At 41.1% G+C, this 26,252-nt stretch overlaps 1 protein-coding gene across 1 annotated transcript in view; it reads right to left on the bottom strand.

Moving 5' to 3' along the window:
- Positions 1 to 26,252, bottom strand: part of LOC138077653 (antigen WC1.1) — a 51,239-nt gene that overhangs the window by 14,240 nt on the left and 10,747 nt on the right. The window contains exons 3-10 of the mRNA XM_068969760.1: positions 23,464 to 23,772; positions 23,053 to 23,370; positions 19,591 to 19,683; positions 19,199 to 19,513; positions 17,774 to 18,088; positions 11,584 to 11,898; positions 6,464 to 6,772; positions 6,062 to 6,370 (exon numbers count right to left, since the gene is read on the bottom strand). Coding sequence (XP_068825861.1) covers positions 6,062 to 6,370; positions 6,464 to 6,772; positions 11,584 to 11,898; positions 17,774 to 18,088; positions 19,199 to 19,513; positions 19,591 to 19,683; positions 23,053 to 23,370; positions 23,464 to 23,772 — 2,283 coding nt within the window. The remainder of the gene's footprint in view (positions 1 to 6,061; positions 6,371 to 6,463; positions 6,773 to 11,583; positions 11,899 to 17,773; positions 18,089 to 19,198; positions 19,514 to 19,590; positions 19,684 to 23,052; positions 23,371 to 23,463; positions 23,773 to 26,252) is intronic.

Below are 26,252 nucleotides of genomic sequence, written 5' to 3'. Positions count from 1 at the left end.
ATCGGCTAAACCCCAACACAAAGTAAAAAGTTCAAAAGAAAAAAATGACCTAGTGATGAGAGATGAAAGCTGGAACACACTGGTAAAGTTACCATAATCTTAGTGTTGCGAAGAGCCCTGGTCCTGACAATGGCACAATTCCTGTTTTAAGCCAAGCTTTGCCCTAAGAATGAGTTAAACAAGTTGTTCTATCCTTAATCCAGCCCTAAATAGAAGAAACAAAACAAAAGCCTTTCTGAAGGAGTTGTACAATTATTTATCTACAATGCTGCAGTTCTAAAAATACTTGCATAAAGGAGATCTCATGGAAAACCAGAGCAAAAAGAAACATTAAAAAATATCCCAGGTATTTGGCTCTTAAAGTTACTGACAGAAAATTTATTTTGTTTTATTAATTTTTATTTGAGTATAATTGCTTTACAATGTTGTGGTAGCTTCTGCTGTTCAGCAAATTTAGTAAGTTATACACATACATATGGGCTTCCCAGGTGACTCAGTGGTAAAGAATCTGCCTGCTAAACAGGAGACTGGGGTTCCATCCCTGGGATGGGAAGAGCCTTTGGAGAAAGTAACGGCAATCCACTCCAGTATTCTTGCCTAGGAATTCCTATGGACAAAGGAGCATGGCAGTCCATGAGGTCACAAAAGAGTCAGACACAACTCAGCGACTAAACAACAACAACTATTTCTATCTATCTATTTGTTTATATATATATATACACACACACACACACACACACACAAACACATATCCTCTCTTTCATGGATTTACTTCCTATTTAGTCACCACAGAACACTGAGTAGAGTTCCCTGTGCTATAAAAATGTTATTATTTATCTATTTCTGTGTGCATGCATGCTAAGACACTTCAGTAGTGTCTGACTCTGTGACACTATGGATTGTAGCCCATCAGGCTCCATGTCTGTGGGATTCTCCAAGCAATATCTATTTTATACTTAGTATCAATAGTGTAGGGCTTCTGAGTCTGGTGGCTCAGACAGTAAAGAATCCGCCTGCAATGTGGGAGACCTGGATTTGATCCTTGGGTTGGAATGTTCCCTGGAGGAGGGCATGGCAACCCACAGTAGTTGTACCAATTTACATCCTCATATGTAGGAGGATTCCCTTTTCTGCACATTCTCTCCAGCATTTATTTGTGGATTTTTTTAATGCCAGACATTCTAACTAGTGTGAAGTATTACCTGCCTGTAGTTTTGACTTGCATCTCTCTAATTATTAGTGATGTTGTATTTGTTAGCCATCTGTATGTCTGAAAAAAAAAAATGTCTGTTTAAGTCTTTTTCCCATTTTTTCACTGGATTGTTTGGTTTGTTGATTGAGTTGTTTGTGCATTTTGAAGATTAATCCCTTGTTAATTACTTCATTTGCAAATATTGTCTCCCATTCTGAGAGATGTCTTTTTGTTCTGTTTATGGTTTCCTTTGATATGTGAAAGCTTCTAAGTTTAATTAGATCCTATTTTTTTGTTTTGTTTTTATTTTCTTTAGGAATTTGATCAAAAAAGATCTTGTTGCAACTTATGTCAAAGAATGTTCTGCCTATGTTTTCCTCTAAGAGTTTTATAGTCTGACAGAGAATTTAAATAGCCATGATTAAAGTGCACAAAGAATTAATTGGCATAATGTGTATCTTGGCAGAGAAATGATAACAAAAACAAATGAAAATAGTGTTTATTATTTTTCTCTAATAATAGTGGGGTATGCATAGGATTAAATTTTGAAAAATACAGACAAACTTACAGAATAAAAGAAAACTGCCTGTAAAAAAAAAAACAGAAAAAAATTCTACAGCTGAAAAAGTTAACAGCTGAAATTAAGAACTAGAGAATGAGTGTATCAGCACATTAGATCAACATAAAGTAGAAATAGTAAAATGGAAAATCAGAGGATAAATATTCCTCTATTTAGAAATGCTGGTCCTATGGTAAGTGCCTGGTTAACAATGCTATATAACAAAAGTTCCCCCCAAACTTAGTAGTTGAAGGAATTTAGTTTTAAATTTTGCTCATGATTTCCCGGGTCAGTAAGTTGAGAAAGACTCAACTTGGCATTCTCTCTTTGGGGTTTCTCATGTGGTTGCATTTAGATGTCATCAGGGACTGACATCTCTAAAGGTTTAACTGAACTGTGGTTATGTAAGGAAATTCCCAGAAGTATTGTTGTTGTTGTTGGGAGGGAGGGATAAAGGAGCATCATGTCTGCAACCTAATCCAGAAAGATTTTACAGACTCAGGGAAAAAGAGGGCAGGAGAGGGACAAATTAGGAGAGAAAGGGAAAGCTAGAGCAAGAGAGAGAGAGAAAAGAAAGAAAGAAGGATCAAAGCAAAATACTAATCTAACATTTGGGGAATCCAGGTAAAGTTCAGAGAGAATTCATTCCTAGAAAACCTTCACTAAAGGAAATACTAATAACATCAAACCCATAAAATGCCTAGGAGAAAACCTAGTTAAAGGTGTGCAAAACATCTGAGAGAAAGTCAAGACCTAACTGAATGAAGGGATATATTTTGTCAGTGAATTGGGAAACTCAATGTTGTCAAAGTCAGTCATTCTCAAATTTATATACAGATTAAATCTGACCTCAATCAAATTCACTTGTGCTTTTGTATGTCTGAAACATAAGCTGATTCAAAATTTACCTTGATGTTCAGTCACTTAGTCGTGTCTGACTCTTTGTGACCCCAAGGACTGCAGCACACCAGGCTTCCCTGTCCATCACCAACTCCTGGAGCTTGCTCAAACTCATGTCCTTTGAGTCAGTGATGCCATCCAACCATCTCATCCACTGTCATCCCCTTCTCCTCCTGCCTTCAGTCTTTCCTAGCATCAGCGTCTTTTCTAGTGAGTCAGCTCTTCACATCAGGTGGCCAAAGTATTGGAGCTTCAGCTCAATAATATATACCAAATACAAAAACCAAGACTGACCAAAGTAGTTGGCAAGAAAAGCAAAAACATAACTTCTTTAAATTAAAGGTACCCAGACTTACTATCTGTGCTTAGTCACTCAGTCCTGTCCAACTCTTTGTGATCCGATAGACTATAGCCCGCCAGGCTCCTCTGTCCACGGGGATTCTCCAGGCAAGAATACTGGAGTGGGTTTCCATGCCCTTCTCCAGGGGACCTTCCCAACCCAGGGATCAAACCCAGGTCTCCTGCCTTGCAGGCAAATTCTTTACTCTCTGAGACACCAGGGAAGGTTCAAGACTTACTATAAAATTACAATAATTAAGGAAATGTGGTACAGGGGCAAGGAGAGACAAAGGATACAGTGGAACAGAACAGAGAGTCTAAACAATGCGTTCAGACATATGTGCCCTTTCGCTTATCACACAGGTGGCACTGCACTGGGGAATAGTCTGTTCAGAAAAAGATTTTGAGTCAACTGGATACCCATATGAAAACAGGACACTTGACCCTTATCCTACACAGATGTCAATCCTAGAAGCAATGTACAATTATATGCAAAAAAAAAAAAGTAATTACACTTCTGTGAGATACTCTCAGAGAACATTTTTGTAATTTTGGAGTAGACAATGTTTATTTTAGAAGACTATAAGGAGTTCTAGGGACTGGATCAATGGACTAGTTCAAAACTGAGACAGAAGTACATCAAGGCTGTATATTGTCACTCTGCTTATTTAACTTATATGCTGAGTACATCATGTGAAATGCTGGCCTGGATGAAGCACAAACTGGAGTCAAGATTGCTGGGAGAAATCTCAATAACCTCAGATATGCGGATGACACCACCTTTATGGCAGAAAGTGAGGAGAAATTAAAGAGCCTCTTGATGAAAGTGAGAGAGGAGAGTGAAAATGTTGGCTTAAAACTCAACATTCAGAGAACTAATATCATGGCATCTGGTCCCATCACTTTATGGGAAAAAGATGGGGAAACAGGGACAGACTTTATTTTCTTGGGCTCCAAAATCACTGCAGATTATGTCTCCAGCCATGAAATTAAAAGATGCTTGATGCTTAGAAGAAAAGCTATGACCAACCTGGTCAGCATATTAAAAAGCAGAGACATTACTGACAAAGGCCCATCTAGTCAAAGTATGATTTTTCCAGTAATCATGTATGGATGTGAGAGTTGGACCATAAAGAAAGCTGAATGCTGAATAATTGATGCTTTTGAATTGTGGTGCTGAAGAAGACTCTTGACAGTCCCTTGGATGGCAAGGAGGTCCAACCAGTCAGTCCTAAGGGAAATCAGTCCTGAATATTCATTGGAAGAACTGATGCTGAAGCTGAAGCTCCAATACTTCGGCTACATGATGGGAAGAACTGACTCATTGGAAAAGACCCTGAAGCTGAGAAAGATTGAAGACAGGAGAAGAAGGGGACGATAGAGAATAAGATGACTGGATGGTTTCACCGACTCAATGGATGTGAGCTTGAGCAAGGTCCAGGAGATGGTGAAGGACAGGAAAGCTTGGCATGCTGCAGTCCATGGGGTTGCAAAGAGTCAGACATGGCTGAGCGATTGTATGGAACTGACTGACTGGAAGAGCACTACATGGACAGAAAAAAAGTTGATGAGTCAAACCTGAGATGAGTAACTTGGCTCATTGAAGTACAGCATACCATTAAGAAAATAAAAATATAAGGCCAAGAATTAAACACAAAAAAATAATAATAAATACTTTTTCCCAAGTCATCATCATGATAATTTGCACCATTGTATTTGTAATAGTCAAGAACTGGAAATAAACTCAAATCTCTGTCATTAGTTGAATGGGTCAATGCATGGTCATGTGATCATTCAAAGGCACACTCTATAATAATAAAAATGAATGAAATGTTGCCATAAACAACATCATGAGTGAATCTCAACACAGTTTGGAGTCAAAGAAATTAGACACACAAGAAAACATACTGTATGACTTTACATAAAGTTTAAAAACTGACAAAATATTCTATGGCAGTACAAGTCTTAGGTAGGCAGTGTTCCCTGGAGAGGAGGAAGACACGGCTATTGGAGGCAATAGTGATTCTGTGGTGCTGTGAATGTTCTCTTTGTAGATCTGAGTTGAAGAACATGACCTAGGTATACATTTATTGTTTGTATTTTGTTCTCTATTATTATCCTTAAATATTAATGTTTCACAAAATATATTATTCATCTAGATGTTTCTTTCCCTGACATAGCACTTCTTAGCATTTCTTAGCACTTCTTTCCCCTGAAAAAATGAGTGAACCATGAGAATGCTATGGAGCAGGACCTTACAGAGCCTTCTCAGGACAGACCACCCTCATGTCCTCCACCTGCCTCTGTAGAAAAACCTAGCTAAAGAATAAATTTGATCACAGAAATTTAAAAAAATCAGAAACAAAGGAAAACAGTCAAGTAAGAGCTAACATTCTGAGCCATATCTTTGAGCTATTTGGCAGATACTGAAATAGCAAACAGGTGGTAGCAATCAATTACATGATGACCAGACTAGTGGGGTGCTATTTCCTTCTCCAGGGGATCTTCCCAACCCAGGGATCAAACCCGAGACTCTTGCATTGCAGGCAGGTTCTTTACCATCTGCACCAACAGGGAAGTTCATAATCTTTATCTTACCCAATTCCAAGATCGGCTTCAAGGAAATGGGAACAAACCAACACTAGAACTGATGATTAACTGTAATTCAAACAATAAAGGTGACACTGATCAGACCTATTTCAAGATGATTGTCAGAGCTAGCTGTGCTATTCTGCAGGTAAACTGTCCCCGACTTCCGCCTGTGCACTCCTGATATTCCCATTTAAAACACTCACCCCTGATCAGCAAGGAGGAGCTGGTTCTTTGGTACATTAGTCCTCTGTCTCCCCAGAACTGCTGGTTTCCTCAACAAAGCTGTCTTTAATTTTACCCCACACTGTCTCTCAGTGTTGGATTCTTGAGTAATGAGCAGCTGAAACCCGAGTTCAGTAACAAGATTAAATATTTCACTACAGAATATCTTCCTTTTTAAGCCTGTTTCCCTTACTCTCTACTCTGGGGACATTTCACTCCAGGAGCATCCTAAGTATAGTAGCCCTTCCCTCTCTTACCTGAGCAGATCACAGAGGCCGTGTTGCCATGGGAACAGTCAGGAACACCCAGGGCAGTCACAGGGCATTTCCACAGGAAGGACTCAGTCCCTGAGCAGTGAAATCGGGCTTTCCAGAGCTGATCACTTCCTTCTGCTCCGTTTGGGGTGGAGATGGCGACTCCACAGCCAAGCTGACGACAGACAACATTGGCATTGGCCAGACTCCAGTGGGAGGCACAGAGTGCTCTCCATTGTCCAGAAATGTTCATCTCCACCTGCCCCTCACACTGAGAGGAGCTGTTTGTCACAAGCCGGACATCTGTGTACACTGATAGAAACAGACAGGATTTCAGAAAAATCTTATTTCTTGTTTAGCTTGAAGTGAGTGTACACAGAGGCTAAATCCTGACGTGCATCTCACCTGAACAGACAACCTGAGCAGCTCCACTGTGGTGACAAGTGCCCCCTGGACAGGGCACTCTAGGGCACCACCAGAGCTTAGGCTCCTCTCCCTCACACCTGAACTCTTCAGCCCAGACCTGGCCATCAGACTCTCTGAAGGGTACTTGTCCCAGGACAGACACAGCCTTGCCACACCCCAGCTCTGCACAGATGACCTGGGCAGTGGGGAGTGTGAAGTTTCCATCAGACACTGGGGTCCAGGCTTCTCCAGAATGCACTTCTACTCGCCCTGAGCAGGGTCCAGCCCCTCCAGCCAGATGCACAAATCCTAAGAGAAACAAAGAACAAACCCAGTGAGTGTTCATGAACCTGGCTTGACAATTGGAAACAACATCTCATAGGCAATGGTGTGAAAGCTTTTCTTTTCAACAGTGGAATAAGAGCATATAAGAAGAGAGAATTTGACTGTCATTGTCAAACAGCATTTTCATGAGCAAGTTTCTGAAGAGATATCCAGAAGGATTGCAGGGTCAGTTTGGAATGGCTGAATCATGAGAATATATATTGGTTAGGAATGTTAATTCTTATCTGGGGGCCTGGAAACTTCAAGGCCCCAAGACACTGCCAAGTGGTAAACATTCAAACTTGAGTGCAGAGCTGAACTGAGAGTGAAAAAACATCATGCGATTCGAGAGCTTAGAGGCCTAAGAGCCAGAGAAGTTTAGAAGGTCATCCTGAAATTTCTGGGGCTAGAATTTTGGGCAGTTTTCTCTGAGCCAATATTCAAGTCACTGGGGATGGGAACATCATGCGGGCTGGGTTCTGAGTGCAGGCATTAGGTCACAATTAGGTAACCTAACTGTGAAAGAAGTTGTTCACAGATAAGTTTGGAAATGATGAAAGCTCAGAGAGTCATAGGAGAGGGAGGGAATGGTCCTAGCCATCTTTCTTAAAAACCTAGGATTTATGAACACACCTGGGAGAAAGTGAAGTCTCAATGGAATTATGCAAGACAACTGAGTTAGTTGATTACTTCATCCTAGACATGAGATTCTTAGCAAATGTGAAGGAGTGATGAGAATTTAATGTATTCAGAGGAAAACAACAGAATGGGAAAGACTAGAGATCTCTTCAAGAAAATTAGAGATACCAAGGGAACATTTCATGCAAAGATGGGCTCAATAAAGGACAGAAATGGAAGGGACCTAACAGAAGCAGAAGATATTAAGAAGAGGTGGCAAGAATACACAGAAGAACTGTACAAAAAAGATCTTCATGACTAAGATAATCAGGATGCTATGATAATTCACCTAGAGCCAGACATCCTGGAATGTGAAGTCAAGTCGGGCTTAGAAAGCATCACTATGAACAAAGCAAGTGGAGATGATGGAATTCCAGTTGAGCTATTTAAAATCCTGAAAGATGATGTTGTGAAAGTGCTGCACTCAATATGCCAGCACATTTGGAAAACTCAGCAGTGGCCACAGGACTGGAAAAGGTCAGTTTTCATTCTAATCCCAAAGAAAGGCAATGGCAAATAATGCTCAAACTACCGCACCATTGCACTCATCTCACACGCTAGTAAAGTAATGCTCAAAATTCTCCAAGTCAGGCTTCAGTAATATGTGAACTGTGAACTTCCAGATGTTCAAGCTGGTTTTAAAAAAGGCAGAGGAACCAGAGATCAAATTGCCAACATCTGCTGGGTCATTGAAAAAGCAAGAGAGTTCCAGGAAAACATCTATTTCTGCTTTATTGACTTTGCCAAAGCCTTTGACTGTGTGGATCACAATAAACTGGAAAATTCTGAAAGAGATGGGAATACCAGACCACCTGAACTGCCTCTTGAGAAAACTGTATGCAGGTGAGGAAGCAATGGTTAGAACTGGAAAAGGAGTACGTCAAGGCTATATATTGTCCCCCTGCTTATTTAACTTATATGCAGAGTACATCATGAGAAACGCTGGACTGGAAGAAGCACAAGCTGGAATCAAGATTGCCAGGAGAAATATCTATAAGCTCAAATATGCAGATGACACCACGCTTATGGCACAAAGTGAAGAGGAACTAAAAAGCCTCTTGATAACAGTGAAAGAGGAGAGTGAGAAAGTTGGCTTGCTGCTGCTGCTGCTGCTAAGTCGCTTCAGTCGTGTCCGATTCTGTGTGACCCCATAGACAGCAGCTCACCAGGCTCTGCCATCCCTGGGATTCTCCAGGCAAGAACACTGGAGTGGGTTGCCATTTCCTTCTCCAATACATGAAAGTGAAAATTGAAAATGAAGTCTGTCAGTTGAGTCTGATTCTTAGCGACCCCGTGAACTGCAGCCTACTAGGCTCCTACATCCATGGGATTTTCGAGGCAAGAGTACTGGAGTGGGGTGCCATTGCTTTCTCCAAAAGTTGGCTTAAAGCTCAACATTCAGAAAACGAAGATCATGGCATCTGGTCCCATCACTTCATGGGGAATGGATGGGGAAACAGTGGAAACAGTGTCAGACTTTATTTTTTTGGGCTGCAAAATCACTGCAGATGGTGACAGCAGCCATGAAATTAAGACACTTACTCCTTGGAAGAAAAGTTATGACCAACCTAGATAGCATATTCAAAAGCAGAGACATTGCTTTGCCAACAAAGGTCCGTTTAGTCAAGGCTATGGTTTTTCCAGTGGTCATGTATACCTGCGAGAGTTGGACTGTGAAGGAAGCTGAGTGCCAAAGAATTGATGCTTTTGAAATGTGGTGTTGGACAAGACTCTTGAGAGTCCCTTGGACTGCAAGGAGATCCAGCCAGTCCATTCTAAAGGAGATCAGTCCTGGGTGTTCTTTGGAAGGAATGATGCTAAAGTTGAAACTCCAGTACTTTGGCCACCTCATGTGAAGTGTTGACTCTTTGGAAAAGACTCTGATGCTGGGAGGGATTGGGGGCAGGAGGAGAAGGGGACAACAGAGGATGAGATGGCTGGATGGCATCACCGACTCAATGGTCATGAGTTTGAGTGTTCTGGGAGTTGGTGATGGACAGGAAGGCCTGGTGTGCTGCGATTCATGGGGTCACAAAGAGTCGGACACGACTGAGTGACTGAACTGAACTGAATTGAACCCTATCTATATGCTAACTGCATATTCCTTTCCTATTTGGATTTCTGAGATAAGAAGCCATCAAGCTATGAAAAAGGAGAGTGAGAGGAAGATAGCAGAGAGCAAACAAGTCCTATATATTTTAGAGATTTCCAAATTGCAAAGCCTCAGTAGTGATGAAACATAGATTTGGAAACCAAATACTTGTTCCACAAGATTTAAACACCTTTTATCCCCTGTGCTTCTCCCATTTGCCACCTAACACTGCTACCCTTTCCCAACTCCCCCAATGCAGAAAAGAAGAAATGATCTTAAGAGCTGCAAATAGATGGAAAGGACACTCCAAAAGGGAAGAGCTTCTGTAGGGAGTGAGGTGGGGTGAGTGGTAGGTTAAATGGGGAGTGGATGGAGTATGAGAGAGAGACCAAGGAAAAGACTCATGATCATGATTTCATTCTTCAGGGACCCTATTTGGACCGAGAAAAGGTAATCCAATGGGGAAAAAAAACCCTGCACATCATAAAGAACAATTTTTAAAATAATTTGCCTGGTTTCTGAGTGTGCTCATGGTTATGTACATAATGGTGGAATCTGTCCTGGTCAAGGACTCTGAGTGCATAAGTATGTGAACTTTGAAGTCTCAAAAAGAAGGATGTAACAGAATAAAAATCTACTAGAGAGAGCAGGAGGGAACAGAAAAGACACCACAGAAATTAAAGAATTGAAGGATTAGCCAGACCACTGATAAAAGAATGAATGATGAGGGAGAGGATGATCTGCTTGCCTCTTATTATTTATCCACTTTCATCGCCCCAGAGAGGCCCAGGTTAGGAGCCCTAGCCTCCCCTGGCTGGGAATTTGGTTACAGGCTACGCATTCTAATTAAAGCATTTTTATTTAACTGATTGTTTTTGTTGCTCAGTCACTCAGTCGTGTCCGACTTTTTGTGACACCATGGACTGCAGCGCTCCAGGCTTCCCTGTCCTTCACTATCTTCCTGAGTTTACTCAAACTCATGTCCATTGAGTCAGTGATGCCATCCAACCATCTCATCCTCTGTCATCCCCTTCTTCTCTGGTCTTCAATCTTTCCCAGCCTCAGGGTCTTTTCCAATGAGTCATTTCTTCTTATCATGTGGCCAAACTATTGGAGCTTCAGCTTCCGCATACATCCTTCCAATGAGTTGTTCAGGGTTGATTTCCTTTAGGATTGACTGATTTGATCACCTTGCTATCCAAGGGACTCTCCAGAGTCTTCTCCAGCACTACAGTTCAAAAGTATCAATTCTTCAGTGCTCAGCCTTCTTTATGATCCAACTCTCACGTCCATACATAACTACTGGGAAAACTCAGTACACTCAGTACATGGCTAAGTTTCCTCCAAAGTTTGCATTTATACAGATATTTTAAGGGAAAAATTGGAGAGGGAGACTTTTCTAGTAACAGTGGAAGAATATATGACTCAGAGCATTCCATCAACAATTCTCTACCATCAAAGAACTATGAACATTTATGTCTAAATTTGCAAAGAAAACTTGAATCTGGCACAAATTGATAAGAATCTTTAATCTGTTAAATGATAACCCCTGTAGGGATACCCTCTATACATGTAAATGATATTCTCCTATAGTAGGAGTAGCCTCCACTCATACTAATCTAGTGCAAAATAATGTCTCACACTGTCTGTATAGAAACAACTCCACCCAGGAAAGTACATTCTCATTTTTGTCCCTGCCTCTCATAGCCTTCCTGTGCAAAGGGAGTGTGTTAGCAAATGTTTCACTCTTACAAAACATGAATTATGAAAAAAAAATGAGGATTTATTTTAACTGGGAGAATAAATAAAGCTATTTTAGTGTCAGGTAAGAGCACTGGAGAAGAACAGAATAGCAGAGACTTGTAAGAGGAAAGTACATGAAGCTCATTGCTCACAGCTACAGGGCACTCAGGGAGGATGGGTAGTTGTCTCAGTCCTCTCCAGCCCATTCTATTGTCCCTCTGATCAAACCCCAGCTTTCTTGGAACTTCCCTTCTTCCCGCTGGTGGGCATGAACTGACCATACCTGAGCAGATGACTCCTGCATCCTCCCTATGATCGCAGTTGTGCTTCCCCCAGGGCTGGGAAGGGCACCTCCACACGTGGGACTCCTTTCCTGTGCACTTCACGTTGTCCAGCCAAATGGGCCCTGATCCCGCCCCAAAGGAAGAAGAGAGAGTGGCTTCAAGGGCTTCTCCACAGCCCAGCTGTCTGCACACCACGCGGGCATCGTTCAGGTCCCAGTCGTCATCACAGATGGTGCCCCAGGAGCCCTGGTCAAGGATCTCCACTCTCCCGGCGCAGGGACCGCCCCCGTCCACCAGGCGGAGCTGTCTGCTACCTGAGCAGAGAAAAATGGGATACGGGCCGTTGACCTAGGGAATAAGGGTCTTCTGTCCTGTGGGACCCTCACCTGAGCAGTAGGAGGCGCTCTCCTCTGAGGCTGCAGACCTGCTGGTTCTGATATGGAGTCTCTGCACTCATGCAGAAAGCAATGGCAACCCACTCCAGTACTCTTGCCTGGACAATCCCATGGACAGAGGAGCCTGGTAGGCTGCAGTCCATGGGGTCAAGAGTCGGAGATGACTGAAGCGACTTGGTGGAGCAGCAGCAGCAGCAGCATTGCACTGGGGCAGCAGCTGGGTCTGGTTTCTTATAGCAGTGGCAAGAGAATTAATAAGGATGAAAAGTAGGAGGAAAGGTTAAAAAAAAAAAAAGTAGGTAAAGAAAGGTTAAATAATGTCTATCTGTGCTACACTTTAAGTAAATAATGAAGTAGAGAATTAAACCTAAAATTTTCCACTTCCAGGGAGAATGGAGTTCACAGCAGGCCAATGTGTCTTGCTGGGCCTTTAAGGTACAACTTGAAAAGCTGGAAAATGTTTTCTAAGAAACAGTAAGTGTATTTGACATTTGTTAACACAACATGCACTAAATATGCTAAAATTCTAAAGAGTGGAGATTATTTCAATGTTAGTCCAGGATCTATAGCTTCTTTTTCTCTGTGGGAATTTGCCAGTTCATTGCATAATTTAATGATTCGGAATCTGGGCTTGGGCAAGCAGAGGACTATTGTTGTGACAGGAAGCCAGCATAATCTGGGGGTTACCTGGTGCTGGAGAGACAGAATTAGAGTCTTGAGAGCCTCTCTCACACAGCAGGTTTTCTCCTCAAATCTTTGCCCAGTATATAAGCTGTGACGGGCAGGAAGCTAGAGAACTATATAAAAAGACTTGGAAAGCTGAGTCTTTTTCATTATTTTGGGTACTTAGCTACCAAAGAATATAGGCTCGGAACTGAAATCTCGGAAAGCCTATGTCATAGGGACAGAGAAATCAGAGGTGGACTGAGTACTATCAAAACTGCAACCCATACTTGTTACAGCTCCGTTTTAGGTTATATTTAGATGTTTGGGTGATACACACCCCTTCCCCCTACCTGCCTAGGAAAACAAAGGGCAAATCCTTCAAGGTGTTAGAAAATATATCAGGAGTTATCTTATGTTTTCATATATAATTTATAGCATTCAATAAAAATGACATGACATTTGACAAGCTAGTATAACATGACAAATGACCAAAGTGAAAAAAGATAAGAGAATGCAGAGACACACATGATAGAAATGCTGGACTTAGCAGATAAGGGTTTTAACTATAATCAATGTATTTAAGGGAAAAGAGAGAAGAAGAGAATAAGCAGATAAAAAGATGAAAAAAAAAATAATCATAAACAAATACAAATGTCTAAGTAACTATTCCACTCCATGGGAAATAGATGGAGAAACAGTGGAAACAGTGTCAGACTTTATTTTGGGGAGCTCCAAAATCACTGCAGATGGTGATTGCAGCCATGCTATTAAAAGACGCTTACTCCTTGAAATAAAAGTTATGACCAACCTAGATAGCATATTTAAAAGCAGAGACATTACTTTGCCAACTAAGGTCCATCTAGTCAAGGCTATGGTTTTTTCTGTGGTCTGTGTGGATGTGAGAGTTGGACTGTGAAAAAGGCTGAGCGCTGAAGAATTGATGCTTTTGAACTGTGGTGTTGGAGAAGACTCTTGAGAGTCTCTTGGCCTGCAAGGAGATCCAACCAATCCATTCTGAAGGAGATCAACCCTGGGATTTTTTTGGAAGGAATGATGCTAAAGCTGAAACTCCAGTACTTTGGCCACCTCATGCAAAGAGTTGACTCATTGGAAAAGACTTGGTGCTGGGAGGGATTGGGGGCAGGAGGAAAAGGGGACGACCGAGGATGAGATGGCTGGATGGCATCACTGACTCGATGGACGCGAGTCTGAGTGAACTCCGGGAGTTGGTGATGGACAGGGAGGCCTGGCATGCTGCGATTCATGGGGTCACAAAGAGTCGGACACGACTGAGCGACTGAACTGAACTGAACTGAACTGAAGGAACTATTGCCAACCTAAAATAAAATATCTAGGTTTAAAAAGTGAATGAATAAGTTAAAAGAATTTTATATAGAACTTAGAATATAGTTATTCAGAGGAGTCCTAAAGATGAGAGATGAGAAAGAGAAGAAAGAGGAGGAGGAGACGGAGAAGAGATACAGAGACAGAGACAGAACTGCAGATGTAATATCTGAAGATAGAGCAATAGAGAACTTTTTTAAAAAATAAATGAAGGAGTATGAAAACCCCCACTCCTAGTAAAGCTGCCTAGAATCAAAAGGAAAGAGGAAAATCTGGAATAATAACTGATTTATTTAATACAAAAGGAGGGGAAAAAGGAGACAAAAAGGAACATAAAGCAGGGGGATCAATTAAAAGCAAATGGCAGATACCAACACATCAATATCAGTAATGGCATTTACAGGGAATGGATTAAGATAAAACAAAACTGACACAAATGTTACTTGCAAAATGCCCACCTTATATTATGAAAGCAAAGAATGGTTGAAAGTAAAATGATGGAAAAGATGTACTAACTGTAACAAAACTGGAATAGCTATATCGATGTCCCAGAAAGTAGACTTTAAGCCAAGATAACACTAATTGAATTAAAAAGGGAATTTTCATGATTATAATGAGATGTGTGCATAATAAAGATATTTTAGACAACAAAATTCAAAGAAGGGAACAGAACGTAACTTTGAAACATACTTGACAGAGTGTAAAGAAGAAATAGACAAAATCACAATCAAAATGGGGGATTATTACCAGATCTTTTTCAGTAGCATGCAGACCAAACATACAAGAAACAAAGAAGAATTCAGTAGATGTACAACAACATAGTCAGCACGTTTAACTAAGCAACACATAGAGCAACGCACCCAACAACGCAAGAGTTCACATTACTGTACATGCACTCGGAACTTTTACCAAAGTGACCGTATAATAGGACAAAATCTTTCACGCTTTGAATTCATACAGAATATTTACTCTGACCACAGTGGAATAAAATTAAGAACTAATAAGAAAATATTTATAGCCTCTTCTAGTTGGGGAAATTCAGCAAGATCCTTCCAAACATCACCTGAGTCTGGGAATAAATTTAAAACTTACAAAATATTGTGAAATACTGATAATAAACACAAAATAATGGTATGATAAATTCTTCTAACGAAACTCAAGTAGTGCCTAAGGGAAATTTATACCCTAGATTTAGAAAAGAGGAAAGACTGAAAGTGAAAAAAAGTAAGCTTCCAATTAAGAAACTAGATGAGAAAGTCAAGAATGTAGAATGTTGGGGTTAATTAAAAAGGAACAAAAATTAATAGAAAAGAAGGTAAGCATGAGATAGAAAATATAGAAGAAAACCCTTTAAACGTGGCTCATTGAAAACTGATGAACACTAAGCAACACTAATGCAGAGCAGAGAGAAAATGAAGCTAACATTACCAAGAATGAACAGGGACATCAGTATAGATCACTCAGATGTTTTGGTCATAGTTTTTGTGCTGTTGTTTGTTGGTTGGCTGTGCTGTTGCTCATGGGCTCATAGTTCCCAGGTCAGGGTTGAACCTGGACCCATGACAGTGAAAGCCCAGAGATTTAACGCCTGGATTACATAGTTTTATTAGTACAATTTATACATTTAATGCGGATAAGTACACATAAAGTATCAATTTCTCCACAGCCTTGCCAACACTGCTGCTGCTGCTGTTAAGTCGCGTCAGTTGTGTCCGACTCTGTGGGACCCCACAGACAGCAGCCCACCAGGCTCCCCCCGTCCCTGGGATTCTCCAGGCAAGAACACTGGAGTGGGTTGCCATTTCCTTCTCCAATGCATGAAAGTGAAGAGTGAAAGTGAAGTGGCTCAGTCGTGTCCAACTCTTAGCGACCCCATGGACTGCAGCCCACCAGGCTCCTCCGTCCAAGGGATTTTCAGGCAAGAGTACTGGAGTGGGGAACACTAAGTGTCTTTAAAAGAAAAAAAAAAAAACAGTCATTCTGACATGTGTGAGATGATATCTCTTTGTGGTTTTAATTTACATTTCCCTGATGATTGACAATGTCAAGCATTTTTTTTATGTACCTATTGCCATTTGTATCTCTTCTTTAGAGCAATTTCTATTCAAGCTCTTGGCCAGTTTTTTAATTGAGTTATTAAGTTTTAAGTTTGTTGGGTTTTTTTTCTCTTAAGTTATAGGAGTTCCTTATTATTTTTGGAAATTAATACCTTATATAATTTGTGCTAGCTTGCTTTTTCACTCTGTTGATCTTTCGTTTGGTTTGTGGAAGCTTTTTAGTTTGATATATTCCCACTTGTCTATTTTTGCTTTGCTGCCTGTACTTTTGATGTCATATCCATGAACTCATAAAACCATGTGCTTTTATTTTGTGATGGAGCTAAGAAATCGCATATCTAAAATGTAATTCCTATGTGGTGATGATGTTACACCATCACACAGTGAAATAAATTCAGATAAATAAATAAATTTGAAATTAGGTTTTGAATATTCTTTAGTGGAACTATAAAATTGTTTGCAGAAAATAAAACTTGATTCAATGTTATTTTGAGATAGAAAATGGCATTTGAAACACTGCACTAAAGGCAGAAGTCAAAAAAGTAAAACATTAGAGATTTGACCACATAACCCACCAATACACATATACAACCTTAAAAATATATGCAAAATATGGGGAAAATCTTACAAAAATATTTAAGAAAAACAGTAAGTGATGTTTGTTTATAAAGAGTTACTATGAATAAATAAGAAATTTTAAAACATTCTAAAGAAAAAATATTGTCATGCAAGATATCTTAAAACAGTAATATAGGAAAGAAGATAATATTTTTGTATATAGTGCTTGTGAAAGTCACTCAGTCATGTCCAACTCTTTGCAGCCCCATGGAGTATAGAGTCCATGGAATTCTCCAGGCGAGAATACTGGAGTGGGTAGCCATTCCCTTCTCCAGGAGATCTTCCCAACCCAGGGATCAAACCCAGGCCTCCCACATTGCAAGCAGATTCTCTACCAGCTGAGTCACAAGGGAAGCCCAAGAATACTGTAGTGAGTAGCCTATCCTTCTCCAGCGGATTTTGCAGACACAGGAATCAAACCAGGGTCTCCTGCAAGGCAGGCGGATTCTTTACCAGTTGACCTACCAGGGAAAATCTTATGTAGAAAAAAAAACATGATACTATGAAGAAAATAATACTCTCTTTTAAAATTAAGTATTTATTTGGTTGTGCTGGGTTTTAGTTTCAGCATGCAAATTCTTACTTGTGGGATCATAAGAGAAAAAAATTGTAACTGCATGTGGTGATGGATATTACTGTATGTGTGGTGATTTACCAATATGTACAAATACATAAACACTATGTTTTACACTTAGAACTAATATAATGTTATGAGAATTACGTCTCAATTAAAAATTTTAACAAACAAGGTTGGAATATGTGGATTAAATTAGTCTCATTCTTACCTCATTTAAGCTTCTCTGGTGGCTCAGACAGTAAAGAATCTGACTGCAGTATAGGAGACCCGATTTCATACCTGGGTCAGGATGACCCCCTGGAGAAGGGAATGGTAACCCATTCCAGCATTCTTGCCTGGAGAATCCCATGCACAGAGGAGCCTGGCAGGCTACAGTCCATGTGGTCACAAAGAGCACAACTGAGCAACTAACATTTTCACTTTATATCATTTCGTGAACCCAAATTAAACTCATCACTTAGATTTTAAAATATCCAATCTCACTGCATCCTACAGGGTTGGGACAGACACACAGAAACAGACAGTAAGTCACCTGCACACGAGATATAGGCTTCCTCCTTGGGAGAGCAGGAAGTGTAATTCCAAGGGTCAGAAGGACACTGCCAGAGAGAGGTGTCTGTTTTCCGACAGCGGATTCCATCCACCCACCGGGGTCTAGAACCTTCCCTGAGACCAACAGAAGAGTTGAGGGTTCCACTGTCCCCACAGCCAAGCTGTCTGCAGATCACAGACACAGTGATGTCTTCCATGGGGCTGCGGCAGACACTGCCCCAGGTCCCGTTGTAGAAAACTTCCAGCCACCCAGCACACTGCTGGTCCTCGCTCACCATCCTGAGGGCCAGGAACTCTAAGGTTGAAAGGGGAGGAGACAGGACACAGTAAAAACTTTGCTGGATGTTCTAGGTTTTCCTTTCTTCTAGAAATGGTGAACAGTCATCTCTGACCTTGTTCAAGAGACACCCACTAGATGACAAGACTGACATCGCCTCCCTTTTAACTGACTTTGTCCATTTGTGTCTGTCTTTCTATTTCTACCATAATGGTGTAGTGGATATGAACTGAGAGGAAGACCAACCTACATGGGCACTAGTCAGGGAGGGACAGCTGAATCCTGCTTCCTGATGAAATCTTTAAAGAGTATGTCAAAGGGATGTGATGTGCATATTAGGGAGATAGGGATAATCATTAATCCAAAAATGTCCACATCCCAATCTCTGCAACCTATGAATATGTTACCATACCTGTCAGGAGGGATTTACAGATGTGATTAAGGTAAGGACCTCGGGATGGTGAGATGATGTATTAACAATATGAGCCCAGTCTAAACACATCCTTAGACCCACTATGCTTAAATGTGGAATACTATTCTTAGCTCTGGCTAGAAAGAGAGATGTGACTCTGGATAATGGTTGGAGGCCTGCAGCATTGCTGGTCTGATAATGGATGAAGGGTGCTGTGAAGGAAGGAATGAAGGTGGTTTCAAGAAGTTTGAAAAGGCAAGAAACAGATTCTCCCCTAGAGCCACAAAAGTGTTGCGGCCCTGGTGACGCCTTGATCCCAGCCCAGTGAGACCCCTGCTGGACATCTAAGCTAGAGAAGAGCAAGGAAATAAATATATGCTATTTTAAACCACTAATTGGTAAATTGTTGAGGAAGCAAACAGAAACTAGTACCGTGGGTTTAAATTTTTTGTATGTAACTGGAGAGAGAGCCCTGCTTTCAAGAAAAACTGTAAGAAACGGCTCTGCCAGGAAACACTGCTGACAAGAAAGGACCAGAACCTCAGCTGCTGCAGAAGGCAGTGAAAGCACCTTGTGTTCACGTCTGCAGGAAAGACAGGCTTCATGGGAGGAAGCCTCCTTCTCTGGTCCTTTCAGCATCTCTCCCTCGGGGCTCAGACCCCCGTCTTCCATGGCCCCACCCCTCCCCCAGCCTGTGGACAGAGTGCAGCGCAGACCTGAGCAGATGACCCCCGCGTCCTGCTTGTGTCTGCAGTCGTGCTGCCCCCAGCCCCGGGAAGGGCACTTCCACACGTGGGACTCTTTTCCTGTGCAGTTCAGGTCATCCAGCCAGATGGGCCCTGATCCTGCCCCGAAGTGAGCAGACCCCGTGGCATTGAGGGCTTCTCCACAGCCCAGCTGCCTGCACACCACGCGGGCATCGTCCAGGTCCCAGCCGTCATCACAGATGGTGCCCCAGGAGCCCTGGTCAAGGATCTCCACTCTCCCGGCGCAGGGACCGCCCCCGTCCACCAGGCGGAGCTGCCTGCTGTCTGAGGAGAGAGAAATGGGACGATAGGGCAGTGACTCCAAGGGTTGAGAAGGGTCGTCTGTCTTGTGGGACCCTCACCTGAGCAGTAGGGGGCGCTCTCCTCTGAGGCCGCAGAGCCTGCTGATTCTGCCATAGAGTCGTTGCACTGGGGCAGCACCTGGCTCTGGTTTCCTGAAGAAACAACAATGATCAGAAGTCTGGAAGGGTTGAAGAACAGGAAACTGAATTAAGGAAAATAATGACCTACTGATGGAGCCTATAATGAGAGCTGTGACCCAGCAGTAAAGTTATCATACTCTTAGTGTTCACCTTCTCCCTGGAGAGTTCTGCTTCTGACAGTACCACAATTTCTGTTCTAACCCAAGTGTTGCTGTAAGAATGAGTTAAGTAAGTTGCATCCCTAAATGTATCCCTGTGCTGTGCTTAGTCGCCCAGTGCTTAGTCATGTCCGACTCTTTGTAACCCCGTGACTAGAGCCCACCAGTATCCTCTGCCCATAGGATTTTTCAGGCAAGAATACTGGAGTGGGTTGCCAAGCCCTCCTCCAGGGGATCTTCTGAACTCAGGGATCACACCCAGGTCTCCACACTGCAGGCGGATTTTTTTTACCATCTGAGCCACCAGGGAAGCCCAAATCTAGCCCTACGTAAAAGCAAAACAAAATCCTTTCTGAAGGATTTCTACAATTTCTTCAATGTATATCTTTAAAACAAACACTTATATAAAATAGATCTCATTAAAAACTGGAAAGGAAAAAAGGAGACATTAAAAAGAATTTCCCAGGGTGTTCAGCTGCTAGAGTTACCTAATGAGAATATATATAGCCACGGTTAAAATGCTTATGGAATTAATTGACAAAATGTGTATCTTTGCAGAGAAATGATAACAAAAACCAAATACTTCTAGAGCTGAAAAACTTGTTCGCTGCAATTAAATACTAAAGAAATGTAGCCACACATTAACTCAGCATAAAGTTGAAACATCAAAATGCAAAAACAGAAGATATTCTTCAACTAATTCAAATCACATAGCAAGAGTTCTGGTTATATTGTTGTATGGCAGTTTTTCCAAAAAACTTGGTTCACTTCAGTTCAGTCCCTCAGTCATGTCCAGCTCTTTGTGACCCAATTAACTGTAGCTTGCCAGGCTTCCCTGTTCTTCACCAACTTCTGGAGCTTGCTCAAACTCATGTCCATCAAGTCTGTGATGCCATCCAACCATCTCAAAATATTGATACTAACATTTAGAAACCCAGGTAAAGGTCATAAATGAATTTTTATAGTGTTTTCCCAACATTTTTATGTCTCAACATACATCAAAATTGAAAGAATTAAAAGATGAAAACAAGTCAAAGAGAATTCATTGCCAGGACACTTCCACAAAAATATTCATAACATCAAAAATAAAATACCTAGGGGAAATCCTAGTAGAAGATGGGCAAATTCTCTGAAATTCAGGATCTAATCAAATGGAGGGATGTATTATGTTAATGATTTGAAAAACTCAACATTGTCAATGTCAATCATCCTCAAATTTCTATATCTACTCTCAAATTTTTAATTCTAATCTCAATGATACTCTTAAGTTTTCTTTTGGTGAAAATGACAAGCTGACTTCTAAATTCATACAAAATACGAGCAAAATACAAGCAACCAAGAATGAACAGCACAGTTGGTAATGAAAGCAATGATATTAGAGGAGTTAATATAAAGTAACTCTGTAAATTAAAATTATTCAGACTAACTACAAAGTTTGAAATTCAGTGAAGGACAGGGAAGCCTGGTATGCTGTAGTCCATGGCGTCACAAAGAGTCAGACATGACTTATCAATTGAACAACAACAACTATGAGTTATAATAATTAAGAAATGGAAGTATTTGTCCAAGGATAGACAGATGATAACATGGAACAGAATAGAGAGTCTCAAATAAGACAGACATAATTGCCCTTCTGCTTATGACGAAGGCACCACTGCAGTGGGGAAGAGTCTTTTCAGAGAAAGATTCTGAGTCAATCGGATGTCCATATGAAATCTGCCTCTTTTCTTCAGTTCACTTCAGTTCAGTCGCTCAGTTGAATCTGACTCTTTGCGACCCTATGAATCGCAGCACGCCAGGCCTCCCTGTCCATCACCAACTCCCGGAGTTCACTCAGACTCACGTCCATTGAGTCCGTGATGCCATCCAGCCAGCTTATCCTCTGACGTCCCCTTTTCTTCCTGCCCCCAACCCCTCCCAGCAACAGAGTCTTGTCCAACGAGTCACTCTTCTCATGAGCTTTAGCATCATTCCTTCCAAAGAAATCCCAGGGTTGATCTCCTTCAGAATGGACTGGTTGGATCTCCTTGCAGTCCAAGGGACTCTCAAGAGTCTTCTCTAACATTGCAATTCAAAAGCATCAATTCTTCGATGCTCAGCCTTCTTCACAGTCCAACTCTCACATCCATACATGACTACTGGAAAAACCATAGCCTTGACTAGACAGACCTTAGTCAGCAATGTAATATCTCTGCTTTTCAATATGCTATCTAGGTTGGTCACAACTTTTCTTCCAAGGAGTAAGCGTCTTTTGATTTCATGGCTGCAGTCACCATCTGCAGTGATTTTGGACCCTTCTCTTACACAGATATCAATCCCAGAAGGAATGCACAATAATATCCAAGAGAAATATAATAAAATTTCCATAAGATACTCTTAGAGAATGTTTTTATGATCTTCGAATAGGCAAAATCCTTTTTTAAAGGATATAAGAAGCATTAAATGTACAGAAAAATGTTGGTAAGTTATATTTATGTAAGATTAAGAAATTAGTTTATCAAAGGACACCATTTGATTAAAAAAATGAAAATAAAAGGCCAAGGGTTAAACATGGAAAATAATTAATACATATTTGCATCCAAAGACATTGTCATGGTAACTTGTAATATCATATTTGTAATAGTCAAGAATTGGAAATAACTCAGATCTATACTGTCAGTAGAATGGATCAGTACATGGCCATATGATCATTCAAAGCATATTCTACACTAATAAAAAAAAAATAAAGTGCTACAATATACAACATCATGTGTGAATCCAAAACATAATTTTGAGTCTACGAAATTAGATACAAAAGATGAAACATATGGCATCATTTTATATAGAGTTCAAACATTGATGAAACTCTCTATGTCAGTAGAAGCTAGGTAAGCGCTATTTTCCCTGTCGAGGAGGGAAGACACAGACACTGGGGACGACAGTGACTGTGGTGCTGGGGACACGCTCCTTGCTGCTCTGGGCGGGGCTTCATACTGAGGTCTACACTTCCTGCTCCTACATTGTTCTCTATGATTACATGTGAGCAACAATGGTGCTTAAAGATATATTATTCCCCTTCACACTTCTTGCTGTGACCTGAAAAATGAATGAACAATGAGAAGATCCATATTTCACTACAAAATAAATCTCTGACTTTGAAGCCCGTTTAACCTCACTCTTTACTCGTGGAGACATTTCACTCCAGGAGCATCCTGAGTACCAGTAGCCCTTCCCTCTCTCTTACCTGAGCAGATCACAGAGGCTGTGTTGCCATGGGAACAGTCAGGACCGCCCAGGGCAGTCACAGGACAACTCCACAGGAAGGACTCTGCCCCTGAACAGTGAAATCGGGCTGTTAGGATCTGATCACCTCCTTCCACCAAGTGTGGTTCTCCGGGGGTGGAGATGGCAACTCCACAGCCAAGCTGACGACAGACAACATTGGCATTGGCCAGACTCCAGTGGGAGGCACAGAGCGCTCTCCATTGTCCAGAAATGTTCATCTCCACCTGCCCCTCACACTGAGAGGAGCCGTTGGTCATGAGCCGGACTTCTGAGTATGCTGGTAGAAGAAGGCAGAGTTTCAGCAAAATCACATGACTTTCTCACCTGAACAGGGTGTTCACAGAGGTGAAAGGCCTGACCTGCAGCTCACCTGAACAGACAAGCTGAGCAGCTCCACTGTGGTGACAAGGGCCCCCTGGACAGGACACTCTGGGGCAGACCCGGAGCTCAGGCTCCTCCCCCTCACACCTGAACTCTTCAGCCCAGACCCGGGCACTGGACTCTCTGAAGAGCTCATGTCCCTGGACAGACACAGCCTTGCCACACCCCAGCTCTGCACAGATGACCTGGGCAGTGGGGAGTGTGAAGTTCCCATCAGACACTGGGATCCAGGCTTCTCCAGAATGCACTTCTACTCGCCCTGAGCAGGGTCCATCCCCTCCAGCCAGACGCACAAATCCTAAGAGGAAACAACAACAAAACCAGTCAGTGTTCATGGTACTGACTTGGCAACTGGAAACCGCACGTCACAGGCAGTGGAGTGAAAGTTTTTCGTTTTAGGAGTGGAGCATGTAGAGAGTCTTTGACAGTTAGTGTCATAACTGAATTTTCATGACAGGTTTCTGAAGAGATATTCAAGAGGATTAAAAGGTCAGTTTGGAATGGTTGAATCCCAAGAACATACACTTTGAGACTGGTTAGAAATGTGAATTCCTTGGTCTAGGAGCCTGGAAAGTACAGAGCCCAATTCAGATCATTGGAATGGCTGAATACTGGAATCATGTGTTTTAGCATTGGTTGGAGAAGTGAATTTCTCACTTAGCAGCCTAGGGCCTACATACAAATCCAAGGATAATGTGTAATATTCAGGCACTTAAACTTGAACATAGAGATATGCAGACCAGAAGCCGCCCAGAGGGACGTGGGCTATGAGATTAGAGACCTAGCATCCAGACAAGCTTAGAAAGCTTTCATGGGACTTGTGGGGCTAATATTCTGCCCAGTTTTCTCTCCCAGAAGCTAGTCCTCAAGTGACTTAAGTTAAGGGAAGTCCTGAGGCTGGATCGATGAGGGCATGCTAACCTGTAGATGGGTGACAGCTCCAGAAAAGAAATATGGACACAGTCACTAATTCACATTTATGTCATCACGTCTTGTCTTTCTGATATTTTTTGATGCCAAATAATTCCATGAATTCCTTCAGTGACCTCAGTGGGAAGGAAAATGAGTGAAGAAAACTCAGAGAGTCATAGAGAGAGAGTCCCAGCCATCTCTCTTGAAACCTAGGACTTGTCAAAGAATCTGGGGGAGAGTGTGTTCTCAGTGGGAGTTTACCAGATAGCTGAGTTTCCACATCGCCTCCTATTAAAGGGTTTTATTCTCAAACAGGACTCATAGAAAATGCTAAGGGCTGATAATAATGGATTTTAATACTATCATTGTACTAATTCTAACCACACACACAAAAAATGCATTCCTCTGAAGCACACATGGAATAGTCTCCAGACTAGGTTACAAATAAGCTTTAACAAATTCAAAAATATCAAAATAATTCCAAGTGTCTTACATGACCATAATGGAATGGAACTAAAATTCAATAATGATCAGAAAACAGGAATTCATGAATATATAAAAATTAATCCACACACTCATATTTTAAGATTGTTTTCCTATTTCTATAAAGAATGATATTTAGATAGGAATTGCATTAAGTCTATAGATCACTTTGAGAAGTACAGGCATTTTAACAATACTAATTCTTTCAGGCCAGAAACACAGAATGACTTTCCATTCATCATATTGTCTTTAATTTCTTTCATGGATGTTTTACAGTTCTAAAAGAAGATGGCATGTTGCCAAAAGGAAGGAAGAAAAAGAAGGAGAAGGAGGAGGAAATGAGCAAACAAGCCATAATTTGGAGAGTTCCAAGTTGAAAAAGCCTCAGTATGGATAAATATGCAAATATTTGTGGGAAACACTCATTGAGTAGCTTGTTAGCATACTACATCACCCTCTGCTCCTCCCACCCACCACCTAAACTGCTATCCTTTCTCATTCCTCCCACTTCGGACAAGCAAACGCCATTTTAAAATATATAGATGGATGGAAAAGAAAGTCAGAAAGGGTAGCTACTGCTGAAGAAGTAGGATGTAGGTGGGGTATATGGCATGCAAGGTGGGATCAAGGAAGTTTTGAAACTAAAGGAGGAAAACCAAAATTAAAGTTCATCATTTGGTCATCAAAGGAACACATTTTGAACTGAATGAAGATAACCCAATGAAACAACTTTATTTAATTCATCAAGGACAATTCCCTGATTTCTGGCTGTGTTCTGATTATTTACTTCTGAAGTTCTTCCTGGTAAAGGACTGCTTAATGATGCCCAACATCCAACCAAAAAATTATTAGAATTTCCAAAAGAGAGAAATGTAACCCATAACATATTCTTTAAAAACAATTCATTTAAAGCAGGTTCAGAAATTACAGAAATGTTTGAATTGGCTGAAGAGCTCCTTAAACCCCTAATATCAATATGCTTAATGAAGCATAAAAAGAAACAGGGAGAAAAACTAGGAAAAATAAACAAATGAGACTTCTGAAACTGAACAATATAGTATTGGAATGAACAATTATTTGGACTAATTACACAAGAGACTAGACATTCCAGAATAAAAGAATTGGGAAGTAAAACACAGCAGTAGAGACTAACTAAATTAAACCAAAGAGAGTAAAACGGCAGAAAAATATGAATGGAAACTCAATGGCATGTGGAATAATATTAAAATATATAAAATATGTGTATTTGGAGATTCAGAATAAGGGATGTGTAAAAAAATATTAAGAAGTGATAAATGACATTTTCCCAAAGTTGTTGAAAACTGTGAACCCATGGATCCAAAAAGCTAAACAAACCCCAAACAAGATAATGAAACCATTCTC

The sequence above is a fragment of the Capricornis sumatraensis genome, chromosome 4 (genome assembly GCF_032405125.1).
Source record: "Capricornis sumatraensis isolate serow.1 chromosome 4, serow.2, whole genome shotgun sequence".
NCBI lineage: Eukaryota > Metazoa > Chordata > Mammalia > Artiodactyla > Bovidae > Capricornis > Capricornis sumatraensis.
This window is presented reverse-complemented; position numbering and strand designations above follow the sequence as displayed.